This window comes from Myodes glareolus, chromosome 4, assembly GCF_982192425.1.
Source record: "Myodes glareolus chromosome 4, mMyoGla1.1, whole genome shotgun sequence".
Taxonomy (NCBI): domain Eukaryota; kingdom Metazoa; phylum Chordata; class Mammalia; order Rodentia; family Cricetidae; genus Myodes; species Myodes glareolus.
The window spans coordinates 78377362-78401980 of record NC_142029.1 but is presented as its reverse complement, the minus strand read 5'-3'; the positions used below and the strand labels follow the sequence as shown (position 1 = coordinate 78401980).

Genomic DNA, 24619 nt, shown 5'->3' with positions numbered 1-24619 from the left:
CTGATGACAACTTACGCTGGAGAGGTTGTGGGGTAAAGGGAAAACTTCTGCATTGCTGGTGGGAATGCAAGCTGGTACAGCCCCTTTGGATGTCAGTGTGGCAATTTCTCAGAAAATTAGAAAACAACCTACCTCAAGACCCAGCAATACCACTTTTGGGTATATATCCAAAGAATGCTCAATTGTGCCACAAGGACATGTGCTCAACTATGTTCATAGCAGCTTGTTTGTCATAGCCAGAACCTGGAAACAACCTAAATGCCCCTTGACCAAAGAATGGATAGGGAAAATGTGGTACATTTACACAATGGAGTACTACACAGCAGAAAAAATAATATCTTGAATTTTGCAGGAAAATGGATGGAGCTAGAAAACATTATTTTGAGTGAGGTAACCTAGACACAGAAAGACAATTATCACATGTACTCACTCATAGGTGGTTTTTAAACATAAAGCAAGGAACCCAGCCTTCAAACCACAATCCCAGAGAACCTAGACAACAATGAGGACACTGAGAGAGACTTACATAGATCTAATCTACATGGGAAGTAGAAAAAGACAGGATCTCCTGAGTAAATTGGGAGCATGGGGATCTTCTGGAAGGGTTGAAGGGAGGAGGGAAGAGGCAGGGAGGGGAGAAGAGAAAAATGTAGAGCTCAATAAAAATCAATAAAAAAAGAAAGAAAAATCTCTGTGCTTCAATCTCTGGAACCAGCCTCTGTGCTTCTCACAAATGTCAGTGTGCATGGGAAGGCTTACTTTAAACCAAAAGAACTCCACGAATCTCTCCCTAATAAATGATGTTAGAATGTGGAGGTATGGTGTTGTAACAGATAAGCACAGAATGATCAAATTCGGGGCAGGGGAGCATGCGTTCAAAACTGTGCTCAGTCCCTGTGAGCTGTGGTCCCAATGCTTTCTCTGAAAATTCAGGAGTTGGGACCCTAACTCCCAGGGCCATTATTCAGAGGTGAGTCATTGGGCTGGTAAATCAGTCACGAGAGTGAGCCCGGAGAGCTCCTTCACTCCTACTGCCGTGTGAGGATACAGGAGCGATGGCTGTCCATGGACCCGGAAGTGATCCCTCAGAAGTTCCTACTGCCGTGTGAGGATACAGAAGCGATGGCTGTCCATGGACCCGGAAGTGATCCCCAGAAGTCGTCATCTTCTTTGGCCTTCATAGTAGACTTCCAGCCTTCAGAATCATAAAAAGCAACAACAACAACAAAAGGTTTATCTATAAACCGTCCAGTTTATATTCATTTGCAATAACAATTTGAACCGTAAATCCAGCAGAGAGCCCCCAAACTGGCGTAACCATGCCCTCCTGACCTAACTTCCTTTTGAGGAGGCCACAGGAAACAGTTTGGAACACAGCTGCCGTGCTAAGGATTAGAAGCAGGGACAGGACAGATTCTAACCATTCTAACCCTGAGGCTCCTTCTATTGTGTGATCAGAAGACAGGCCCATGAAAAGATGTGCTATGGGTTTGGTTCCCAGGGCTACCTCATCCAGAATCACCGGTCTTCCTCTCTGCCTACAGTGCCCAGCTTGGCTCGCCTGCCGTTTCCTGCCTCTCGTCCGTCTTTCCCACTGTGTTGAGCGTGTGCAATTCTCTTTTGGAGAATCCGTTCCATAAGATTCTAAAGGTGCCTCTTTCAGGTTTGCCCAGAAGGCCGGAGTCCCCTCGGGACCATCATTGTCAGATCTTCTCATCGCTCTCTTCACACGCCCTGCCCAGCCTCCAGTGCCACCTGGCTGCGGATTCAAAAGTTTGATGGATGAGTGAAAGGCTGAGTGGATAAGCCAAACCTGGGAGGAGATAGTAGCCTAGGACAAGGAACGTGAGGGTTTCCTTTTCCCCTCAAACTTCATTTTTGGAATAGATGCACAGACATTTATTTTCAATGACGGAGCAGAGTTCCCACAAACCTAGCAGATCACTCAGGCCCTTCTGATGTTCACACAGACAAGGGAATGGTTAAGAAAACGAAAAGCTGTGTTGGTAAAACACTGATACCATAAACTCGGTTTTGTGAGACGCTTGCCAGCTTTTCCATCCGCGTGCCAGGGTGGAACCCAGAGCGCGGCACCCATCACGTCATCCCTCAGGGCTCATTGGTCCATCTGTGTGTGGAAGTTTCTCAGGTTTTTGTTGTTGTGTTTGTTTGTTTCCTTGCTTGCTTTTTTCATGAAATTTGGTGTGGGTGAAGACATTGGTCAGGGTCCATAGAATGTTTTTGCTTCTGGTTTTTTTCTTTTGTTTCCTCATACTTGGACAAGGATCGTGGATTCGAGAGAAGAACGTGCTGGAGATGATGTGCCTTTTGTACAGCGTCACGCCAGGGCCTTGTGAGAACAAGGATTTACTGTAGGGCTGTTGGCCTTGGTCCCGTGCCAGCCTGGTACAGGCCAAGTGTCTTCATCATACAGTCAACGCTCACCTTCCTATACTTTTTGCAACTGAATCACTCTTGGGCCAATAAACTCCAAGAGAAAGGGTACTGAGTTCTATTGTAAGAGAGAGCAGTATGCACACTGATTCTTCGGAATTATCCTTTAAGAAGAAGAAAAGTTTCCTAAACAGTTTTTCTGCTTTGACCCGCTAGAAGTCATGGGACGCGTGTGATGTGAACCTCTCCTTGGAAATGTTCTTTTTTCAATTTAACATATTCATTTAAAAATTAAATGCCTGGAATTATATAGGGAAATCTTCATATTGACTTAAAATTACTAAAATTTTTCAAAGGAATTTGCAGCACGGTAGCACATGAATTCCCTAGTCGCGCATTAAGACGCGAGTTCTAGCAGCCTGAAGACTTCTGTGATGTCAAGCTGTTGAGCTTAAGTGACGTCATGGCTGTGCGGTGGACTGCTGCCTACATTAACCGTAAAATGCGTGCTATACTTCGGGGACGTGCTTGTTAAACAAAGTTATAGTGTTGAGAAAATGGAAACGCAGACAATTCTATCATCTACCATTCTAATCGAGCTCACAGACCCTCAGCTGTATCCACCGTCTCTCAGACCCTAGGTTAAGAAACCCGGGTTTAATGGCTCCCAGATGGCACAGATGGCTCAGGACTGTGCAAGAGAGAAAGGGAGCTGTGTGAGAACGTGCTGTTCTCTGCCGTGCTTCTAGGGGGATCTGGACAACCCCAGTGTTGGGAGAAGCACAAGGTTTCAATCTAAATGCGAAACCCGCACAGAGCAATCCTGTGTGCACTCTTCGGACCATTCGTCACCTTTCGTATGTTAGAAGAAAATGAATGCTCCACGCCAGCGTGGACCTGACATCATCACGTGCTACCGGTTGGGATGCCGACTGCACTGTCGCTTGTGATCCACCGAGGAGCAGTTTGGAAATCTTAACAACTGAGGACACTAAAAGACTTGTACTCGGAGATGCTGCTGTTGCAAAATGGAAGGGGAAGTAAAGCTCTGAGACGGTGAGTGGCGTGAATACATGTAAATATTGTGTGCAGGAGAAGGCTCACCACAACGTGCTAACGAGCAGGAGTGTGGGGCACTGCACAGAAATGTGGCTTCAAATATGGATAGGATAATGAAGAATAATGAAAACAAACTGGCTGGACAGTACACCCTTACAAGAGGCCAGCTACATAAACATCCCTCGGAGCCTCTGCTGCTGGCCTTCGAGAGGATGGGGAAACCGTCTCTTGAGATTGTTGAGTGGCGTCACGAGAAACATGTTAAGATCCTCCTAAGGGATCTGCGGAATGTGGCAGCAGTTGGATTGGTGACGGCTAAGTGACCCAAGGCCGCATGCAAGCGATGTGACAGCGTTGCCCTAATTCGCAGGCAAAAGGCTGGGGAGGAATAAGGGTGCTTGAGGGTCAAAGTTTCTGCTGTATGCTCCCAACATGGTATCAAACTGTAGACCCAAGGACAAGAGACCCTGCTCAGTAGCAACACCCATCTCTAGTCTTCTGTTACAGCTGAAATGCAGCCTGCATCAGGACGATGTGTGACTATGGAGTCTTGCAATTCTGTGTCTGCCTTTGTCCCACAAACCTTGATGGCATGGAAGACCCCACTGAACAAAGTTGATGTGTCCTATTTATTTGGTGAGAGCAGTCACGGGTGCATGGATGACCTCGTACCTCAAATAAGCAATTAAATATTAAACTCAACATCCCGAGCTGCTGGCGTTAGTTCTCTATCTGAAGAGGCAGTCTCAGCAGAGCGGCTGTAGAAGGCGCCTTGCCAAGTATGTGGACACAGTAGGTGTTCAATTAGCATTAAATATATTTAAGAACAATACAAGAACACCTGAGCACTGGCTGTGAGCCTTCCAGCCTTTCCCTGCTGTGGCGTCAGCTAATCACAGCCACGCAGTCCACAAGATGGCAGCGCTACTCCACACCATGCAGGAATGGGTGCTGTTCACATCTGCTGTGGGAGTCGCTGCTTTCTTCCCTTTCTAGCAGAGAAGTCTCGTGGTTCAAGGGAAAGACTCTAAAGAAAGACATTGGTGGAATCGCCTTACTTTTTGAATGGAGTCAGGGGCATGTCCCTTTGGAGAAGAAGTTAGACCTCTCTGTGACAAGTGTGGAATAGACTTCTTTACATGCCTGGGGAGCAAAGCCTAGGCTTAGAGAAGCTCCCAGAGTGGCAGCTGATGGCAGAAGTTTGAAACCAGCGCTGTCTAGCACGAGGGTGTTCATGGGGTGAAGGAGTTGAAGTAGGGTATCTATGAGGGCACAGATCAAGACTCAGGTCTTGCTCGGACCCTGACTAGCCTCAGACCCTTGTGACTATGTGCTCTTGACTTAAGAAACTGGAACAAACAGAATATTTCAATAAAGTCATATGTGTGCCTGGCACACAGCTACTGAGCAAGTGTTTCTCGGGACTGCTATTGTGATCGTGGCTAATATTTTCCACGCCATAACTTCAGCACAGAAATTTCATGGGAGACTCTGACCCCTAGAGACACATGAACTTGGGGTCCTGAAATTACCCCTCTCTCTACAGAAAAGGGTTAGAATGGAAACAGTAGGTGCCAGTCCGAGGAGCAGGGATTTTTTTAGATCCTTATTTTTTCTCCTTGTAAGGACACATGTTTAAGAGAAAGAAATGAAGCAGGATTTTGTAATTGTCCTTGGGGATGCAAGAGACCCAGACAAACCCTACTGACCTTTTTCTCTCTGAACCTTGAAGCCAAAGTTAGCAAGTTAACTGTCTCCCACAGCTGAGGGATTTCTTACAGACGTCTTACAGTTGGGCTCCTGGATTCTGGTGGACTTGCCTACACCATTTAGTCTCAGCAGGCAAAGGTAATTTCTTTCACTCTACATGTGGCTGGGGGATTTTTTTCAATCTCTTCTAAGTTTATAAAAATGTAATTGATGAGAAAGATCAAGGAGCTAGGAATATTTGCATAGTGGGGAGTGAGCTGAGTGAAAAGGGGCAGCAAAGGCTTCTATTAATCTCTAAGTCCCAGATTTGTGATACGGGGGAGGATGGCCAAATGTTCCTCCATGTTTATTGAAGACATAAAAACAAAACTGAAGTCCCACACATGGGAACTTGGGTTTGATGAAAGTAAAGTCATTCTCGAAATATAGCTCACTAATGCTTTCAAGGAGTCTCTATACAGGTTAACAACTACAAATACACGCGGACACTGACCCTTAACATCTAACAATGGTGATCCTAATCTACACAGACTCAACCACAAGGTCATCGATTTAGGCATAATATCGAATGAAGACCAGGTAGCCTGGATGGCTGAATTCGGTGAGATAGGCATGCTCTGTTATGCTGAGGTGACAAACCCACCCCAAATGTTGACACATTATCAGCTCTTGCTCACTCATTGTACGCATCCATCAAAGGCAGAGTGATTTCTGAGTTCCGTTAATTCTCACTTGGGAGCTCAAACCTCCACTGGTTGTGGGGGGCCCTATTTGATGAGTCATACAAGTTCTGCCAGGTGACCAACTTTCCAGGGTCACTCAGGACTTCTGGCATTTTAAAGTGACCAATCTGAGGTAGGTTCGGTGTGGCACACACCTCCAGTCCCAACACCAGAAGCAAAAGGATTGGATTACCTTGAGCTGGAGGACAACCTGGGTCACATAGTGAGTCTCAGATCAGCCAGGGCCACAGAACAAAATCGCATGCTTAAAAACAACAAACAGAAACAAACAAACAAACAAACAAGCCAAATGATCATATAAAGCATAAGATTCATCCCCCCGAAGTAGCTTGTGATGAAAGTGCTTTAACCCCTGTTTTTCAGGACAGATGACCCTAGGAAGCCTGAAGCAAACTGTCAGCTCATTTCTTTCCCATCTAGAACAGCATACTTGAGAATTCCGGTCATCACGTTTGCTCATTGAGCTCCAACCAAGCCCCAGGCACTGGAAACACTAAAGAGTATCACAGCCAAGCCTCTAGTGCTAAGAAACTTGGTCTTCCAGTGGGCCTACAGCACTGCAGCTTGGAGGACTGAGCTCCCCCGCAACAGGATTGGAAACCATCAGATGCAAAGGGCTTCTGAAGAAGTCAAGCCCACTGGCCACTAGCCGATGAACTCCCATCACCTCTCGCCCGAGCTCGCGTTTTGCTCCCTCTTAGCTTCATGTTCTTTCTGTATTTCATCCTTGATGGGTCTACCTCACCCCCATCCTAGAGCTCGTGACTCACTGCTTTTACCTGAAAGTTCCCTTCGTTCTTCCACATCACACGACTTCCTTCCTCTAGACCTCCTGCTACCCAAAGCCAATATGCTTGCCCAGCATGCACGGTAATGGAAAACTGCTCTTCCTGTAGAGCCTTGAGGAACAACATCCCTTTTCCCTGCCTGAGGCATGGGATCGTTCTGTCCCGCAAGCTGGTCACAGAGAACGCTGCAACCATGCCTGCGGCTGTCTCTGTGGTGGAGAAACAGGAGGGCATTACCAGTGTAAAAAGGTTAGCACTGAGTGTGTGGGGAGATGTACACTGGATTGTGACTTCAAGTGGGAAAAAAATAATGTAAGTTTTCACTCTAAGGGAAAACATATTCTTTAGTTTGTCTTGAGGTTTTTTTCCCCTTCTGCTATTATGAAACTTGACAAAAGAGACTTAAGGGGGGAAGGATTTATCTAGAGCACAGCCCAAGGAACCGTCAGCCCACAAAGGGGGGAAAGATAAGGCAACAGGAACAAGAAGCAGCTGACCACATCCTATTCGCAGTCAAAATAAATATGCAATGGATGCATGCAAGCTAGTATTCAGCTAGTCTTTTCCATTTTTTATTTCTTTTTTATTGATTTTATTGAGCTCTACATTTTTCTCTGCTCCCCTCCCTCTACCCCCTCCTCTTCAACCTTTTCCCATGGTCCCCATGCTCCCAATTTACTCAGGAGAACTTGTCTTTTTCAACTTCCCATGCAGACTAGATCCATGTATGTCTCTCTTAGGGTCCTCATTGTTGTCTAGGTTCTCTGGGATTGTGATTTGTAGGTTGATTTTCTTGCTTTATGTTTAAAAACCACTTATGAGTGAGTACATATGATAAGTGTCTTTCTGGGTCTGGGTTACCTAACTCAATATGATGTTTTCTAGATCCATCCATTTGTCTGCAAATTTCAAGATATTGGTTTTTTTTTTCCTGATGTGTAGTACTCTATTGTATAAATGTACCACATTTTCCTTATCCATTCTTTGATCAAGGGGCATTTAGGTTGTTTCCAGGTTCTGGCTATGACAAACAATGCTGCTATGAACATAGCTGAGCACATGACCTTATGGTATGATTGAGCATCCTTTGGGTATGCTTCCTCAAGACCCAGAAATACCACTTTTTTTCATTTTTAAACAGTCCAGTATCCCAACCTTAGGTAATGATGCCACCCATAGTAAGCAGGTCATCCCACCTTAACATTATCAAAAGCACTCTCCAGGTGTGCTCTATTGTTTAGAGTTTTTTGGAGTGATGCCATTTGGGTGTTTCAAAAGTAGCAACGTTTCTCTTATGCAAGCATAACAACAGTTAGGTCATTAGGACTTATTTAAAAATGAAATAATATAGCCATTAATAGAACATTAGCTGAGTGAATGAACAGTGCCTTCCATATCTGTTCTCCTCAGATTTAACTGGGTTAACAGACAACGTGTGTCAGGGCCGTCTCCTCCCTGGCCCTGTAATAGGCCTCTTGCAGGAGTCTGTCCTCCCGCTCCACCTCCATTCCCTGAGAACTCTTCTGAACCATCCAGCAGACCCGATTTTCCTCCTTCCTGTGACCCTCTCAGAACCCTGTTTACTTTGGCCCCATTTCCATTCCTTGGTGTCAGCCTCCAATACTTAGAAACACTCTCTATCTGGATCCCCAGTGGGCACACCAGACCTAGACTCAGGTCAGTGTCTCCCTCGGCCATCCTCAGAGAGGCTTCCTCCTGCAGTAGATGGAAACTGATACAGAGACACCCCCCCCCCCCAGTTGGGCAGTGTGCAGAGAGTGAGAAACTATGAAACGCTCAGTCCTAAGCAGATGTCTTCCTTAGACTTCTCCCTCAGGGCTCAGGGAGCTGTGAGGAAGAGGAGCAAGAAAGATCGTAAGAACCGGAGGGTGGAAAACACCAGGAAAGCAGTGTCTTCCACACATAGCAGGACTTGATTTGCACATGAACACACAGAGACTTTGGCAGCTTGCACAGGTCCTGTATGGTCCAAGCCAGAGGGGGCCCCAGTGCTGAATGGGGGAAGTGGACCTGGTCAAAATATATTGTATAAAAATTTTTTTTGGATGTTTATTTATTTATTTGTTTTTTTTTTTTTTTTGAGACAGGGTTTCTCTGTAGCTTTGGAGCCTGTCCTGGAACTAACTCTTGTAGACCAGGCTGGCCTCAAACTCACAGAGATCCAACTGCCTCTGCCTCCCAAGTGCTGGAATTAAAGGCTTACGCCACTAGTGTGCAGGGGCTTAAACAGAAGGAGATCTCTCTGCCCCTTGGGGTTGTCCTCCACAGGCAAGTCCTCCTGCTAGGCTGCCCCTGCACCCCATGCCCATGAGGCTTCAAATAACCCTGCTATTATATGAGGCTGTGAGCTATAGAATCTTGCCATCTGTGTTGAAAGTGGCTGGCTCTGCCTGGCCCCCTTTGCCTTCCTGGTAAGTGCTGAGGATTCCTCGATTCCTATCACACATTCTGTAAAAGCACCCACAACTTCTACTGGTGTCATCAGCTCAATCTTGTTCCTGTCAAACTTCTCACCTACAAAGACATAGTGCATCGCATGTTGAAACATGCTTAAAAAACAGATTAGTACTGGGTCTGATGGCACGTAACTCTAATTTCTGCCCTCAGTAGGCTGGGGCTGGAGGATAGGGAGTTTGAGGCCAGGCTGGGCTACACATTGAGAACCCTGATTCTAGTGAGGGGGTAGGAGATGCCGTGGAGGTTGGGGTGGGGAGGTCTCTTTAAAGGTGTGTGTATATATTTTGAATGTGAATTGATGTGTCCTAAGCTCTCGCTGACCTAAATCCTACTAGGGTTCGCTGCATACCACTTACGCCTGTAGTTAGGATCCAGGCCTCTTAATTATAATAACCCAAAGAGAAAGTGCCGTTTTTCCACTTTGTGAGAAAAATCGAGAAGCAAGAAGAGTACGCTACTGCCTTAGAGATCACACATTGGTCATTAAATAAAACCGGACTCACACAGAAGTACGCCGAATGGAAACTTTGACTTTGTGGGCGAAAGATATGAAACCAACTGGGAATGAAACCTCGCGCTCCTCAAAAGTGAAAGGGCTTTAGAGACCAGCGTTTAGCTACTTAGATTTCTGGTTCTGGGTGGGACGTCCCAGGTGCGAATTGGGCAGCGAGTTCGGAGTCACAAGAAGCCCCGCCCCTCCCAGGCCCCGCCTCTCCCCTCGCAGAGGCCAGTCACAGTTTGCTCTCCACTTCCACTTCCTGTCCGATCTTGGGCGCTGCAGGTCAGTTCAACTGGGTGGCCCTGGGGTCTACCCTGGGACTGCTCCTGACCTGGCCTTAGAGTTGAACAGAGGCTACTGGCTTGGGACCCTGAGGATGGGCAGGTACCAGCTGCAGCCTGGGACCAACACTGAGGGTACAAGGCCGGGTCGCTGGGAAGCGGTTGCTAAGCAACATTGCAGCTATCCCCGCCCTCCAGTGGGGTGTGCAGGACGGAGGGGCGGGGCGCGGGTGTAAGTCCTCCTCTGTGCCCTGCCCCGGAACTGTGGCTCTATGCTGCTGTGGACTCCTCTGACTTTGGTTAACCGCTCTGGAAAGACTGACTGTCTCTGTGAAGCGCCTGGCCGGTGCTAGCCTCGTACCCTTGGACGGGTTTCCAGGGAAGGTTAGCTGTTTGAGCCTTGTGCAAGGCTGTTTCCTAGATAAGAAAGCCTCACTAATAACCCATCAAGTCCCCGTTGCTGAAGTCAACCCCGTGGTGTCCTCTGGGTTCGCATTTTGTTTTCCATAACATGCACAGAGAAACTGCGTAATTGTCCGTGACAGAGTTCTAATTCATAGTTGTCGTATATGTCACAGCGTAGTGTATTTAAAAGGTGCATCCTTGGGGAGCAACTCCTGTGTGAGCCAAAGCTCGGGAAATCTATGTTTTACAAGCTTCAGGTGATCTTTAGCTGTGTGGGTAAACCTTTGAGTACCACTAAGTTTATCATGTAGTCTTCATATTCAAAACCAAGTGTAATAAAGCCTATGTACTTTGGTGGGGATGGGGTGGGGGTGGAGGTATTGGAAAGCGGGCCCTGGTGGACTTTGACACCTTTTGACAATTTGTGCCTTCCCTTCATCCTCAGAAACAAGCCGGGGCCATAGGTTTTAAGCAAGCGTGGACATGTATATGCAGATAGTCCCCTCTCTACTTACCTGATGCACTACCTGGTCCTAGCTTCTGACTAGGCGTGTCCTTCATGGCCAAAGTTGGACATTACCCTCCTCCTCTAGCCCTGGTAGTCCATCGGCTGTTCTCCCAGCTTCCTTTGCCTCCGATTCCTAAATTACAGTGGTCGATGTTGCCTTTGGAGGAATTATTGCAGAGCAATTTCCCCAGCAGAGGCAGGGCTGGCAGCCCTCCGGAAGTATTGTCACAAGTAATGAGTGTCCCTTGGCCTTAAACAGCAGCCAGAGAAAAATGGCTTTCTCTGCTGTTATTCATGACATTTATAAACACAAATCTGCCTTAATAATAATCACTTGGCTCTTAGTCTTAGACAGATAATAAGCCCGACGGTTCTGTTTAGTGTTTTATTATTAATTTCATAATTTATACTGCCTTCCTTAGAGATTTGTGTCTGCAATGGCTGATGATCAAGAGAGAGACTTGCAGAGATTTCTGGAAAATGTGGATGAAATCAGTAAGTAGCTGTAAATCATAGACTGAGTTCTGCTTTGAGAAGGTGGAATGGTAAGGAGAAAATGATCACTCTAAGTTAGCTCCTGGCTTGTCTGACAGGTTTATGACTCTCTCTTCAAAAAAAAAAAAGTGTAATTGAAATTAAACAGAAAGGCTATTGAGAATTCACTTACGGCCTTGGGGCAGTATTTTCAGCCTGTTAATTGGTATCATAGAAGCTGTTTCAGTCTCTCTGAAATTCAGGCTGACAGCACTTTTCCATGTACCTTTCCGTTCAACAAGAACTGGTGTTTCCATGTTGCCAGGGAGTCTAGATGTTTGCTCTGGGATCACTGGAGAGTCTGTGTGATCATTTGGATCCCTCTTGTTCTAGGCAGGGGGCAAGAGTGTGGCTTTCCTTCCAGATCCACCAATTACATGGCTTATGAGTTTCATTTTCTCTCTCCCTCTGGCCTAGAACACCCTTCCCGAGCTTGAGCAGGTAGGAGATATATATATATATAATCTTCAGAGAATATACTCTGAACCCATACAGGACATGGAAGAGATTCCAAACCAGTCCACCCCTTCCCAGACTTTACAGAGCTTGTTGAGGCTAAGAAGAGCCAGATTTAGAAATGGGGTAACCTCGTGTGGATGCACACTTGTGTGTTCTTTGCGTTCTTCACCGGCCTCTCCTCCACTCCCTCCTGAATGCCTTTGTGGCCTTGGCACACTGCTCACCCATCTCTTCATGCAAACCCACCTGTTTGCCTCTCTGTCTTTCTTTCAGAGCCTCAGGCTCTATGGCTAATTGCCAAGTGGACTCTAAATCACAATTGCTTCCATCTTAATGCGCCCAGAATTGAGTCATTATCTCTTACTTTCTCTCCTTTCCCCTTCCTAAATCAAACTTCCCTCTCTGTTGTCTGCTTCTGCTCTCAGTTGGTGGCACTGTCATCCCCAAATCTACAAGCCAGTGGGACTCCTCCCTCCTTTACCACGCTCTATCCAATCAGACTTCGGGTTGGGCTCCCCTGCCCCACCCCCTGTCCATCTAGTCTGAGCCACCCTTTGTTCTGGTTCCTCTCTACAGACTCTTAACAACCTCTAATCTTTGTTCCTGCCGTCAGGCCTATACTCCCCACAGAGTAATGTATCTAAACTGCAGATCTGGCCAGACACTTCTCTGCTTGTGTTCTCAGTCGCAATAAATCAGGAGCTCTCATCGGGACTAAGTCCTCACGTGACCTTGTCTGTGAACCCTCTCATCTCTCTCACCTCACACTTGAGCAGCAATAAGCTCCTTATGGTGTGCTCCCCATACTCTGGCATTTCATCTCTGCACTTGGATTTTGTCATTTCCCCATCTTTTTTCCCCCCTGTCTAGTCTTTGTTCATTCTCAGTTTACCCAGGTATCTTTTTATATTAGCATCATGCAATTGAATTTTCCACAATGATCCGAATAGTCACTGTGGTAACTGTTGGACACACTGAGCCATGAGAAGGTGACCACATTGCTAATCCTATTGCATTTTTAACTAAATTTAAATGGCTAGATGCATATAGATTCTATGCATCCATTCCTCAGGCTCCTGCTGTGTGTTATTCCTGAGTAGTATACAATGCAGTAAAAGACTTACTTTTTAATGACATGCATAGTTTAATGGGAATGCAGATATTAAACAAATAATTTCAGGGTGGTGTGTGGAAGGAAGAGAGAGTTGAAAAGTGCAGAAGAAAAGGCAGTTGTTGGATAGGCCTGTTATCAGAGAGTACCAGAGGCTAGGTGAATTAAACAGGGGAAATTTATTTTATCACTGTTCTTGAAACTTGGCTGTAAGAACAAAGGGTTGACAGGATTGGTTTTTCCTTAGACCTCTGTATTTGACTTTGTAGAAGGCCACTTTTCTTTGTATATTTACAGCACATGTTATGTGTGTGTGTGTGTGTGTGTGTGTGTGTGTGTGTGTGTGTGTGTTTATATGCAGGTGTGTGATTGTGTTCATGAGTAGGAAAACACATGTATCTACTTTATTTTTCTCTTTTAGATAGGATTTCTCACGGGGACCTGAGGCTCACCAGTTAGGCTACAGTCCCTAACCAACAAGCCCCAGGGACCTGCCTATGTCTGTCTCTCATGCACTGGAATTACAGATGGACTGCCACATCCAGCTCTTTACAAGGGCATTGAGGATCAAGCTCAGATCCTCAGATTTGTGTGTTGGCAAGCACTTTCCCAGTGAAGCTCTCTCTCTAGCCTTTCCTGTATACCTTCTTGGGGGGTTTCTTTTTCCTTTTCCAGTGAGTAAGAACCATCATGTATGTACCTAAATCCGCCTTTACTACCCAGGGAGAGCCAAAGAGAGGGGGTCAGAGACACATCAGGTCTTCCTAGGAAAGGTACCTTCTGCTTGGCCATTGTCCCAGGTTGAGAACCAGGATATGGATGGAGCAGGGCTTGACTCATGCAGGCACTGCTCAGGAACGGCGCCATCACCCCTTTTCTCAGTCATAGTCTTCTCCCAGTCACAAAAGTCCAAAGAGTTCTGAGTCTGGTTCCAGTTGGGGGAGCAGCTATCAAAGGGGGCAGTTCTGCAGTTCTTGATTGTATTCTTGATGCCTTTGCCTAAAGTGTTGACTCCTAAAGATAACCCTGAAGCAGAGCACAGCTCAGTGTGACTCTTCACAAAGACCAATATTAGTAAGAACATATTCTTATTAAGACACCCATCATATTGGATTGGAGCCCAACTCTTATGATATCACTTAAAGACCAAATATGGTCGGTCATAATGAGGTGTAGGGCGTCAGCATAGATCAGATAGGACAGAGTATATACATCCTAACTGTAGCAACTGTCAAATTTTCTCTCAAGAAGTGACACGTAGATAAATCTAAAGGGTCAGCAGGAGTTGACCCTTGTGACAGATGGGAAGGAATGTTCTAGTTGGGAAGTGAGGAGATGGCAAATCTGGGTGCTAAGGAGACAGCATGGTGCTTCCTAGAAGCAGAAGGACTGAAAAGGCCTGAAGGGGTGCAGAGACATCAACAAAGAGAGAAGGGTCCATGGGGTGGGGCGAGGGGGAGAGGACCAAAGATGGCAGCTGAGGAAGTTGCAGCCAAGAGCTCACGTTTACCAAGAACAATACTCCAGAGGCCCCTTGAGGAGAATCCTTAAAACTGGAACCTTCGTGTCTTAGAGAACTCTTGTGCTGGGTATGTAATGTGGAGTGGGGAAATAGGGTGCTGAGGCTCCAGCCAAGAGGTTTTCCCCAAGTCTCGCAGGGGGTAGAAGCCATCATCTGGCCTCAGAGTTGAGGCAGTGGGAACAGAGAGAGAACTTAATAGAAACACACTTAGACGATATTCTTGGTGAGCTTTAGTGTTCTTGACTGTGAGGGCTGAGAGAGAACGAGAACTCATGAATATGTCCTGAGAGCGGAGTGACAGGTAGGAGGTCAGTGATTTACTGAGCTGGGGCATTTGATTTGAGGCAGAGCTGATATAGAAGAAAGATGGGTGTGTCAAATTTGATGAGTCAGACATCCTAAAGAAGATATTCAGTGTGCAGTAGCCTTTAGGCTTGAGCATAGAGAGACATAGCTACAAGGCAGGGGTAGATGGAGTGCTTAAAAATATAGATATATTTACCAAGCAAATATTATGCAAAGAAGGTAGATGCCAAACATTAATGGCAGACATTAATGGACTTTAAAACAAACGTCTTCCTAAGTCTTATTTAACTAAATTTTACATATTTATGATGGATGTAATAGTTTGTATATATTATGAACAAATTAAGCCAATAAAATTAACCTGTCAAAGCACATTCTTGACACCTCTTTTGGTGAGTACATTAAAGGTCTACCCTCCTAGCTGTTACCACGTGTACAGCACTTGACTTTCACTGTAGTTCACCGCTCTGGGTAGTACGACGGAAGCGTGTATTCCTCCTGTTTGGCTACAGCCTGCCTTGTCCTCTTTGTTCTCCAGCCCCCAAACAACCTCTTGTGACGACCATTTTACCCTGCTTCTGGGAACTGGAGCGCAGGCACCATTTTCCTGTCTAGTCCCCGAGTGATCCTATGTGTTTCTATCAGGAATAACACTAATGAGTATGGCAGTGCTAAGAACTCCGCATAGATTGAGTTTATTTCCTTTGTATTCATACCTTGAAATGAGATTTCTGCATTTTGGCCTCAGGAATGCTGCATTTCAATATGGAAATAAAACTGTCAAAATATATTTAAGATCTTCGTGGAGAAAATTATAAAAATTTAATTGAAAGAGCTCCCGGTGGGGGAGAATGGGGACAATATGAGCAACAGAATAAACAACATAGGTTTACGTTATAATCCAAAGTAGAAAATGAATATCCCTGAATTCACACTGACATGAATGAGACTGGATAAGTAAGTAGGTAAATGAATCAAACAATTCTCCCACCCAGGAGAATTCGTGATAACTTGTGTTTCCTTCAGGGAGCCGGAGCATACCTCTCCTCTCGTTAAATGAGAGATTCATTAAGGCTTGTTGCAAAGCCTGCGGTGTGGAAAGTAATTCAAAAGTAGATAGAAACTTGCAGACATAACCTTCCACAAATTGTCACAGTTCCCATCATGATAAATCATAGTGATGTCTTGTACCCTGAAATGCTCTGCTGTTGTCTTCCTCCCCAATCCTATAGTCTAAGTTGTTCTATCCTGAGAAACACACCAAATAAACCCAAATAGAAAGACACTGCAAAACAATTGCCCTGGTACCTTTGGAAACTGTTCAAGGGAAGTGAAGAGATGACTCAGTGGGGAAGGTGCTTGCTGCATAGGTGATGGACTGTCTGATTCCCAGAATTCTGGCCTCAGAACCCACCTGGTGGGAGGAGAGGACCAACTCCCACCATCCTTTGACCTCTGTGGAACCTGCACATTCACCTACCTCATCCCCCCCCCGCCATGCAAGCATAACCATTATATAAATGTTAAGACCAACAAATAAAACTTGTAGAAGTCTTCAAAAACATGGAAGGCTTGACAGACAGTCACACCCCTAAAAAAAAAAAAATCTAAGGAAACAATGGCCACAACCTGCTGCCCTTGATGAGATCCAAGACCTGAGGAAGGATGTCAGGGAGAAGCTAACTGAATTGAGGTGAAGTATGGGGCTTGGTTTAAAAGACATAAGAGAACATCTGTGTATAAAAAGACATGTATTTTTTTCCTCAGGTATCATTTGGCAAAGACAACATTTGTCCCCAAATTCTTTTGCACCATTAGTTTAAATCAAAATCCCCAAAGTGGTCTGTGTTCAAATTCAACAAATTGGCCCAACGGTCCATGTGGAAGGGGGCAAGTCAGTTCCTTCCTTTTACCCTGTGGATCTTGGAGATGGAATTGAGGTCGTCAGCCTTGGCAGCAGGCACCTTTATCTACTTAGCCATTTGGCCAGTCTAGAGACTCTAAACTACTTATAACTGTGAAACTTGACACAGTCATATCCTGAAGAATATACAGCATGCACATCCAGACATTCAACCCAGCATTTATCTACTGTCTGAAACATAAAAAATAATCCCCATGGATATCTATCAATACTAAACTGGATTACCTTTGACTCATGGTGTCCACACTACCTAGAAACAGAGGTACCATGCAGAATCATTTAAGCATATTACAAATAAATTGTAGGCTACACACTAATTTACATTTTACAAAACCGTGTGTCAAGCATGTTCAGATAGATAGCAAAACTGGCCACAAGTGACTTTCTTCGCTTCTAGAGTAGAATTCGTTTTCCAACCCCCTTGCACAAGCAGAAGCTCAAACCTCGTACAAGAGAGAGAGCATCCCTCTGTGGAGAGAACCAAAGATGGATGCAGATGTGCGCAGCTGTGTGCGTTTAGCAACATGACCTTCAAAGAGCTCATCCCTGATGTCATTCTTTCTACTTTGAATTAATAAGTCATGTTCTCTGTTTGGAATGATCAGATTTAAATTGCCCCAAACTTGAAACTCTTTGAGAGAATAATAGACTACCTACCCTAGGGTGACATGATAGGATTGTTGCAAGTGTGAGGGTTGCTGATGGTCCAGTCAAACTGGGACCAGATTCCCCAGGGAATTTACCCATCTTTCTCCATCAGTATTCAGCATCTCTAGTCAAGGCTGCTAGATATGGATAGTTAGATCGATCTGAAGTTGGAGCGAGATGAGCTTGGAGGTGGGACAGGAGGGCAGAGGAGAGTAATCCCTCTGACTGGCAGTCTGTGGATGCCAGTCTGGGTAGACCGTGCAGTGAAGAGAGGCAGGGAGGCAGTTGAAGGCTGTTGTCTTGTGAATCTCAAAACTGCTTCTATTATGTTTGTCTCCCACGCAAGATCACAAGCTTTTCAAACCAAACAAAGGCATATTTTTTTATTCATCATTTTCTCTAATATTCATCAAAATACACAACTCCTAATAAATGATCCATAAATTACTACTGTGTTGAGCAGTGATTTTAAAACTATTTCGTGAAGCCCAGCATTAAATTATCTTGCCATTTATTCCTCCCCACCCCAGATAAGACTAATGTCATTCATTCTTGTTTCGTGTTAGTCCCAGTCACTCATTGGGCTTCCTAGTACCTTCTTCTCCTGTCTTAAGATTGACCTTATCAGTTTTCAACACCATTCTTTCCAACAGATGTAGTCGTTTTCCCTTTGAAGAACTTGTTCGATTGAGTCACATGTGATTTCTCCTCTAGCCAATTTAATTCAAGAGATGAATTCCGATGATCCCATCATACAGCAGAAAGCTGTCCTGGAGACAGAAAAGAGGCTGCAGCTGATGGAGAGAGAGCAAGAAGAGGACGGATGCAGGACCGCCTTGAACAAGACCATGATCAGTCCCCCAAGAGCACCTGAGGTTTCCCTTTCTGCTGTAGAGTTTTATAAGTAGATTCAGTCAGGAGACCTGGTGTGATCTCAGACTGTCCAGTGAAGCTGGAGTAGTGTTGTATTTCAGGCTTGCTAGATCTGTTTTCCATATGGAAAGTCTAAACTTTCTTCTCCTCCTTTAGTGAAAACACAACCTCTCTACCCACTGAGTGTTGTGTTTATGTTGTACTTCTAAACTTATATTTTTAACACAGGCATAGGTTGGGAGGTGGGGTCCCTTGACTTGGGCCATCTTGATTCTACAGGATCAGGCCCGGAATTATGCCCACAGTTACAACACCAACTTTATAAATGTTGCAAGCTCTGTAAATCTGGGAGCCATCAGTATTAGTGGGTAAATGAAATGATCTGACTGCTCTTTTATGGTTGCTTTGTTCTCTTGGCTGATAAAGACATTTATCAGAGACTGAGTTTTAAACTTTGTTTCTTTGTTTTTATGATGACCTGTGTCTTGCAGAATTCAGATGAAATGAACCCAGGTAAGGGCAGCATCTCTCTTCCAGTAGGTTTTATTCACTTAGGATCAGTTTTTTGTATGTTATTTGTTTGCTTTAAGAATGTAAATTCCAAACCCTTAAATTATAGCCTCTGGGCTCACAAACAACCAAGGAACAAAACCCTACTAATCAATGAGGTTCCAGTGCTCTGGTCTGAGAGGCAGCATCTAGAGACTCTCCTGACTTTGGGGTTTGGTTTTTGTTTTCTCCTAGCCAATATTTTGTAAACTGAATTCAGTTATTCCTTATGATCCAATTTACCCTTCACTACCTAGGGAATGCTGGTGTTTTCCATGTTGCTCAGCTCTGAGGCTCATTATACCAAATAGAACAACAATAAAGGGTCTCCCTTCAAAGGAAAAATTCTCTTAAAAGACATACTTCAAATATGAAGCATAGACAGCCATCATACATAATAATCCACACAAGTCAGCATTAATTGGCAAATTAAGAAAGTGACATTTTAACTGCCTCAGAAATGTGTGTACTTGCATGTGTTCATGCATACATGTGTGCATGTACACGCATGTGCATTCATGTGCTTGCCTACATTTATATGCATAAAAAGTACTACTGTAAAGTCCCACAGTAGCTTCCTTTGGTTTGTGAACTAAAGGACTGATTGGATTATCTGGCTTGTTTTTTGTTGTTGTTTTTGTTTTGTTTTGTTTTGTTTTGTTTATGCTGTAAACTGCTTTGCTGTCAGAGGCCTTCTTGGCATCAGTGGAGAAGGATGCAAAGGAAAGAGCCAAGAGAAGACGAGAAAGCAGAGTCCTAGCAAATGGTAATTGCTGGTCCTTACATTTCAATAGCTTAGGATGACTCAAGCTGGAAAGGGCCCATGAAAGTCTGTGTGCTGATGCGTGAGGACATTGGGTGCCCTGGGGGGTGGGTTCACAATGGACCAGAGTCAGAGGATCTGACCAGGCAGAAATCATTGGTGGTCCATCCTTTGTTCTTACCAACATGCAGTGAGCAGTCTACAGCCTCACTGGGCACTCCCAGGTAGACTAAGACAATCAGATTTCTGAATGGTGCTTGGGAAGTCAGAAAGAAGGGAGACTCCACAGGCTAGCCTGGGGTAAAGGTATGGTCAGAAAGAAAAGTGAAACAGGAGAAGGGGGATCTGAAATGAATTAAAATGGATAAAGAGCTGTACTGTCTTTGAGGCTGGGTACATGAATGTACTGAGTGTGTGCTGGGCTATCCTCAATACCCGATGGTATGTGTAATACAGACCTTGCCCATTCCCTAGTTGCTCGAAGATTATGGGGCACTTGCCTTGGTCAAAAGTAAATAAAATTGGGAGGAGCAGATGTAAGCCTCAGTTCAGAAAAATATCGTTTCTCTGAGGAAAACTCGACATAGACTTGAAGGGGAAAATAAACACTTAAAGAAACTGGACCTTGAATAGCTGCAGAGAAAGCTAAGTGGCGATGCACTGAACTGGAAAATCTGCAATCTAGAAGGACCTTGTGACACCTGAGGAGGGCTCACTGTTGCCTTTTATTCTCCTAGCCCTGAAGGAGAAAGGGAATGAGGCCTTTGTCAAGGGCGACTATGAGACAGCCATCCTCTGCTACAGTGAGGGTTTGGGAAAGCTGAAGGACATGAAGGAGCTGTACACCAACCGTGCCCAGGTAGGTGACCCACACCAGAGTCCACAGTGGCGACTCAGAGAACAGGTGCCCAGCCTGTCAAAGCAGAGACGAAGGTCGGCAGTGTCATTGGTGGGCTGGTGTTTACCAACCAGCTCTTGAGGTTTTATGTTGCATGTGCCAGTTTCCATGGCAGAAATACTTGCCGTAATCAGTCTTCAGTCACCCGCGTGACCGGATCTGGGGAGAGCAGCGCATAACCAGCGTTCTCCGCTGTGCAAGATGGCTCCTGCATGCCACTCATGGTGACCAGGCCCTATATTCCATGTAGGTAAAACTAGGAGAAACTAGGAGGTTGAAATAGCCTGTGGGAACTTGGAATCTGCCACCCCTTCGGTGGACTCTCAAAGGCTGCTCTCCTCATTAGTTTTCTGCTCACTTCATCAAACCTGCTTTTTGATTGTGTGACTGGGTGAAGCTCTTTCCTTCAGGTTTATGTCACAAGCAACCTCAGTTTCTCAAAACACCAGGCCTAACCCTCCCCCTACATCCCATGCTTCCAACCTGCTGCTTAATGAAGGCAGGAGGCTGATAACTATCATTTGAAACCAAAACGTCATGAGTAACCTCATCTTTGAGACACAGTGAAGTTTGGGATGGCAGATCCGTGGACGTGATCCCATGACAGACAGGACCTGTCAGCAGAACCTCTGTGAGACAGACTTGATGCCGCGTCGTTTACCAGAGAGGGAGGCAGCTGCAGAGGCCTCGTCAGCTCCAATCTCCCTAACTCGAGAATGCCTGTCTGGGCTTTGTGGAAGAGAAGCATTCAAAGCAAGAGGCAGGATAGTTGAAGGCTGGAGAGTCTGAAGAGTCGCACTGATTTAATGACGAACAAATCCAAGAGCACTACAGCCTCGTTACCTCGGCAGTTTGCATGCATCTGACTAGAGCCCAGGAGTCCTTTCTGACCCTCATTTGTGGCAAAAAATTGTTATAAGGAAGCAAGTTCATAGACAAAGATGGCCAGAAGGCACCTTAGCAGTGCCCGTCTTAGTGCCCTAACAAGATTATAAATATGAAGTTATTAAGGACAGAATCCACCATATATTTCCCCCAATGCTCCGTCTCAGTTTTCCAGTATCCCATGACTTACATAACACTGGAGCCATTCGTCCCATTTAAAGAACTCAGAAGAATCACTTAAGTGTAAGCAATCAATACAGTGATTACTTTTTCTTCTTAGTCGGCGCCAAATTTTGTCTTGGAAAATATCTACCTACTGATGTTCGTTCAGGCTAGTTACCCTGAAGTGATTAGAAAGCAATGGAGTTTGAATTGCTTTAAAAATGTTGCATAATTCAGACTTGGATCTAGTGCAGGTTGCCCACCCACCCCCTATGCATCTAAATTAGTTGAATTTTTCCATGTTCGATTTTAAGTCACCCTTTGGTTAGTCATAAGAATCACATTAAGAGTGGCTGTGAATAAATACAAGGAAGTGCACTGCGAAGCTTTGGGGAGGCAATTTTTTCCAGCTCTCCCAGCCCTCTCCAAGAGTGTGCTTTCTGAGGCAAATAAACCCAGGATGGGCTGCCTGGTATTAGGAATCACTTGAGCCACTGACTATTTTTAAAATGCCTCTGCTGTTTGCAGGCAGTGCTGGAAAGCAATAAGGATGCTGGGAGTTGAGTATTGCTTATTAAGGAAAAAAAGAGAAGCCTACCCCTTCGTTGCCTTTGTTTCCCCCCTATAGCTAATGTTATAATCAAGATTGCTGGTGTTCACTAGATAAATCTGGAATCTAATTGCCATTTAGGAAAACTAGTTCTTCTGAAAAGGGGGGAAAGCAAAGGAGGACGGAGACGACTCAGGGTGTCAAGTCTTAAAAGGAAAGAAAGAAGAGAGGAAGGAAGGAAGGAAGGAAGGAAGGAAGGAAGGAAGGAAGGAAGGAAGGAAGGAGAAAATAAAAGGCTGCCTAAGATAAATTGTTGAAGCGCACGGTGATGCCTTCAGGGTTGTTGGGACCTTAACTCACAGTGCCATAGTCATGGTCACGACTGTCATGGAGAATGGTGCTGACTTCTTCCTCCCTTGTGGCTTTCAAGCGTGACTCAGGACCGTAGAGGGAGTGGGGCTGTCCTGCAGAGCCAGGAGCCAGCTGCCACCTGCCTGCCCCGCGCTTTGACTGCATGCGCTGGTTCCCCAAGAGTTATACCTGTGATTGGCTTTTCCGTGGAAATAGCTCATCTTATTGCTAAGAATCTCACAGTCCCTTGAGAAAGTTTGGGTCATGAGTGAACCTAGATGTGGAGCTGGCTCTCTTCTTGGTGGCAGATGGGACCCTAGAGAATCACTTCTCCTGGTGCTCGGGTTTCCTTTCTTACATGGAATGACAATTTCTGTTTCTTCTGGAACTTTCCAAAAGAAAAGTACCTAAAATCTATGTAGTGCTTCTTGATAAGAAAAGAAAAAAGATTTTATATATGTATATATATATATGGATATATTCCTTATCTCTTTCTCCCAATTTTACTATTAGTAAATATTAATTATTTTGAAAAGTGGTTTCCTGGCTACATGACCTTCACTCATACTTACATGTATACAAATATATACACATATACATTAAAGCTAGGATCCACATTTGAGAGAGAACATTGGTATTTGTCTTTTTGCCCCTTTTATATACTTCCCAGACCTATCAATTTCCTTGCGAATTTCATGTTTCTTTATAGCTGAATAAAATCCCATCATGTATGTGTATCATATTTTTATTACCCATCTATATGTTGATAGACATCTAGACTGGTTCCCTCTCCTTGCTAAATGTGCATGCAAGTATCTCTGTGGCAGGGTGTGGAGTCCATTGGGGAAGTGCCTGGAAGTGTTATAGTTGGGTCATTTCAGGGGATCCTCCACATTGACTTCCATATTGGTTGTGCCAGGCTGTACCTCCTACCTGTGAGTAAGTTCTTTCTTTACTTGCTGATATCAGCTGTTCTTTCTGTACTAACTAACGACCCCTTGAAGCAGAGTTGTGTCTGATATCAGGTATTTGTGTCATTTCAGGCCTATATAAAGCTTGGGGACTATGAGAAGGCCCTCGTGGATTGTGACTGGGCTCTGAAGGTGAGAGACTGTTTCCCTCCCCACGTGACAGTACTGGGCTTGCTCGGGCCCTGTGTCTGAATTCTGAAGTGCATAGAAAGCAGCTCCATGTGTGTCATCTGAAGGGCATGACCTTCAAAGGGAGCCCTAGTTTCCTCATCTATAAAATGGGGTGGAATTGAGTTGCTATAAGGGTTGGAACAATACATGTAGTGCGCCTGGTTCATGTATGCACTCCAGAGATGCTGCCGCCATTGGTCTCGGGAAGTTTCGCGCTGCACTAGCCCATCCTTGAAGCTTCCAAATGTTTTGTTCCATGTCGTAGTGGAAACAGCACCTCCTCTCCTCCAGGATCAGCCACAAGAGCTGGTTTCTACAATGTCATCTTCCCCAGCAGTCCGGGCCTTTTCCTTTTAGCTGTAATCATTGGAAGAAAATTATACCCTCTTCTATTTGTAGAGGGATATCGGAAGTGTCAACTGCTATTTTTCTTTGTTTGTTTCCTGTTGCCTCCAAGAGCATACACATGGAGAGTCAAAGGTGCAGGGAAGCAAGAACTGCTCAGCTCTCGGATGCCACAGTTCATTGTTGGGGACAGGATTTCAGACAACTAACTGTTTAAATAACCCTAAATCCAAGCTTCTCTATCTTACTTTGTACATGGGCCTTTAAAAAAAAAATTACCCACATTCTTCTCAAAGACGAGTACACATGAGCCCACAAAGGGTCTGAAACAAGAAGCATTTTTATATTCAAAATGCTTGCAGATTTTGTGTGACACTCCATAAAAATATGAACCTGTCTCCCTCTCTGTCTGTCTCTGTTTCTGTCTCTGTCGTATCTCTCTACCCCACTGTCTCTGTGTCTCCCTCACTCTCTGTATCCTAAAGCTTTTCACATATGAGGTAAGAACCCCACCACTTAGCCACACCCCCAAGACTTTCACATTTTGAGACAAGTTCTCACTGGTCTAGCCCTAAACCTGCCTTCCTCCTGCCTGCCTCAGCCTCCCTGATGGTGCAGGCCTCCTGCCTTCCTCCTGCCTGCCTCAGCCTCCCTGATGGTGCAGGCCTCCTGCCTTCCTCCTGCCTGCCTCAGCCTCCCTGATGGTGCAGGCCTCCTAAGATTATGGGCCGG

At 45.1% G+C, this 24619-nt stretch overlaps 1 protein-coding gene across 3 annotated transcripts in view; it reads left to right on the top strand.

The window, feature by feature from the left end:
- Positions 1–9881: 9881 nt before the first annotated feature.
- Ttc12 (tetratricopeptide repeat domain 12) overlaps positions 9882–24619 on the top strand; it is a 39887-nt gene continuing 25149 nt past the window's right edge. The window contains exons 1-7 of one of the 3 annotated variants that reach the window (XM_087905632.1): positions 9882–9953; positions 11288–11360; positions 18084–18244; positions 18734–18755; positions 19480–19557; positions 20292–20413; positions 23444–23503. In XM_087905632.1, coding sequence (XP_087761758.1) covers positions 11303–11360; positions 18084–18244; positions 18734–18755; positions 19480–19557; positions 20292–20413; positions 23444–23503 — 501 coding nt within the window. In that variant the 5' untranslated portion in view covers positions 9882–9953; positions 11288–11302. Of the gene's footprint in view, positions 10056–10201; positions 10337–11287; positions 11361–18083; positions 18245–18733; positions 18756–19479; positions 19558–20291; positions 20414–23443; positions 23504–24619 lie in introns of those variants that run through there. The other 2 variants (XM_087905633.1, XM_087905634.1) reach the window with 2 other exon arrangements.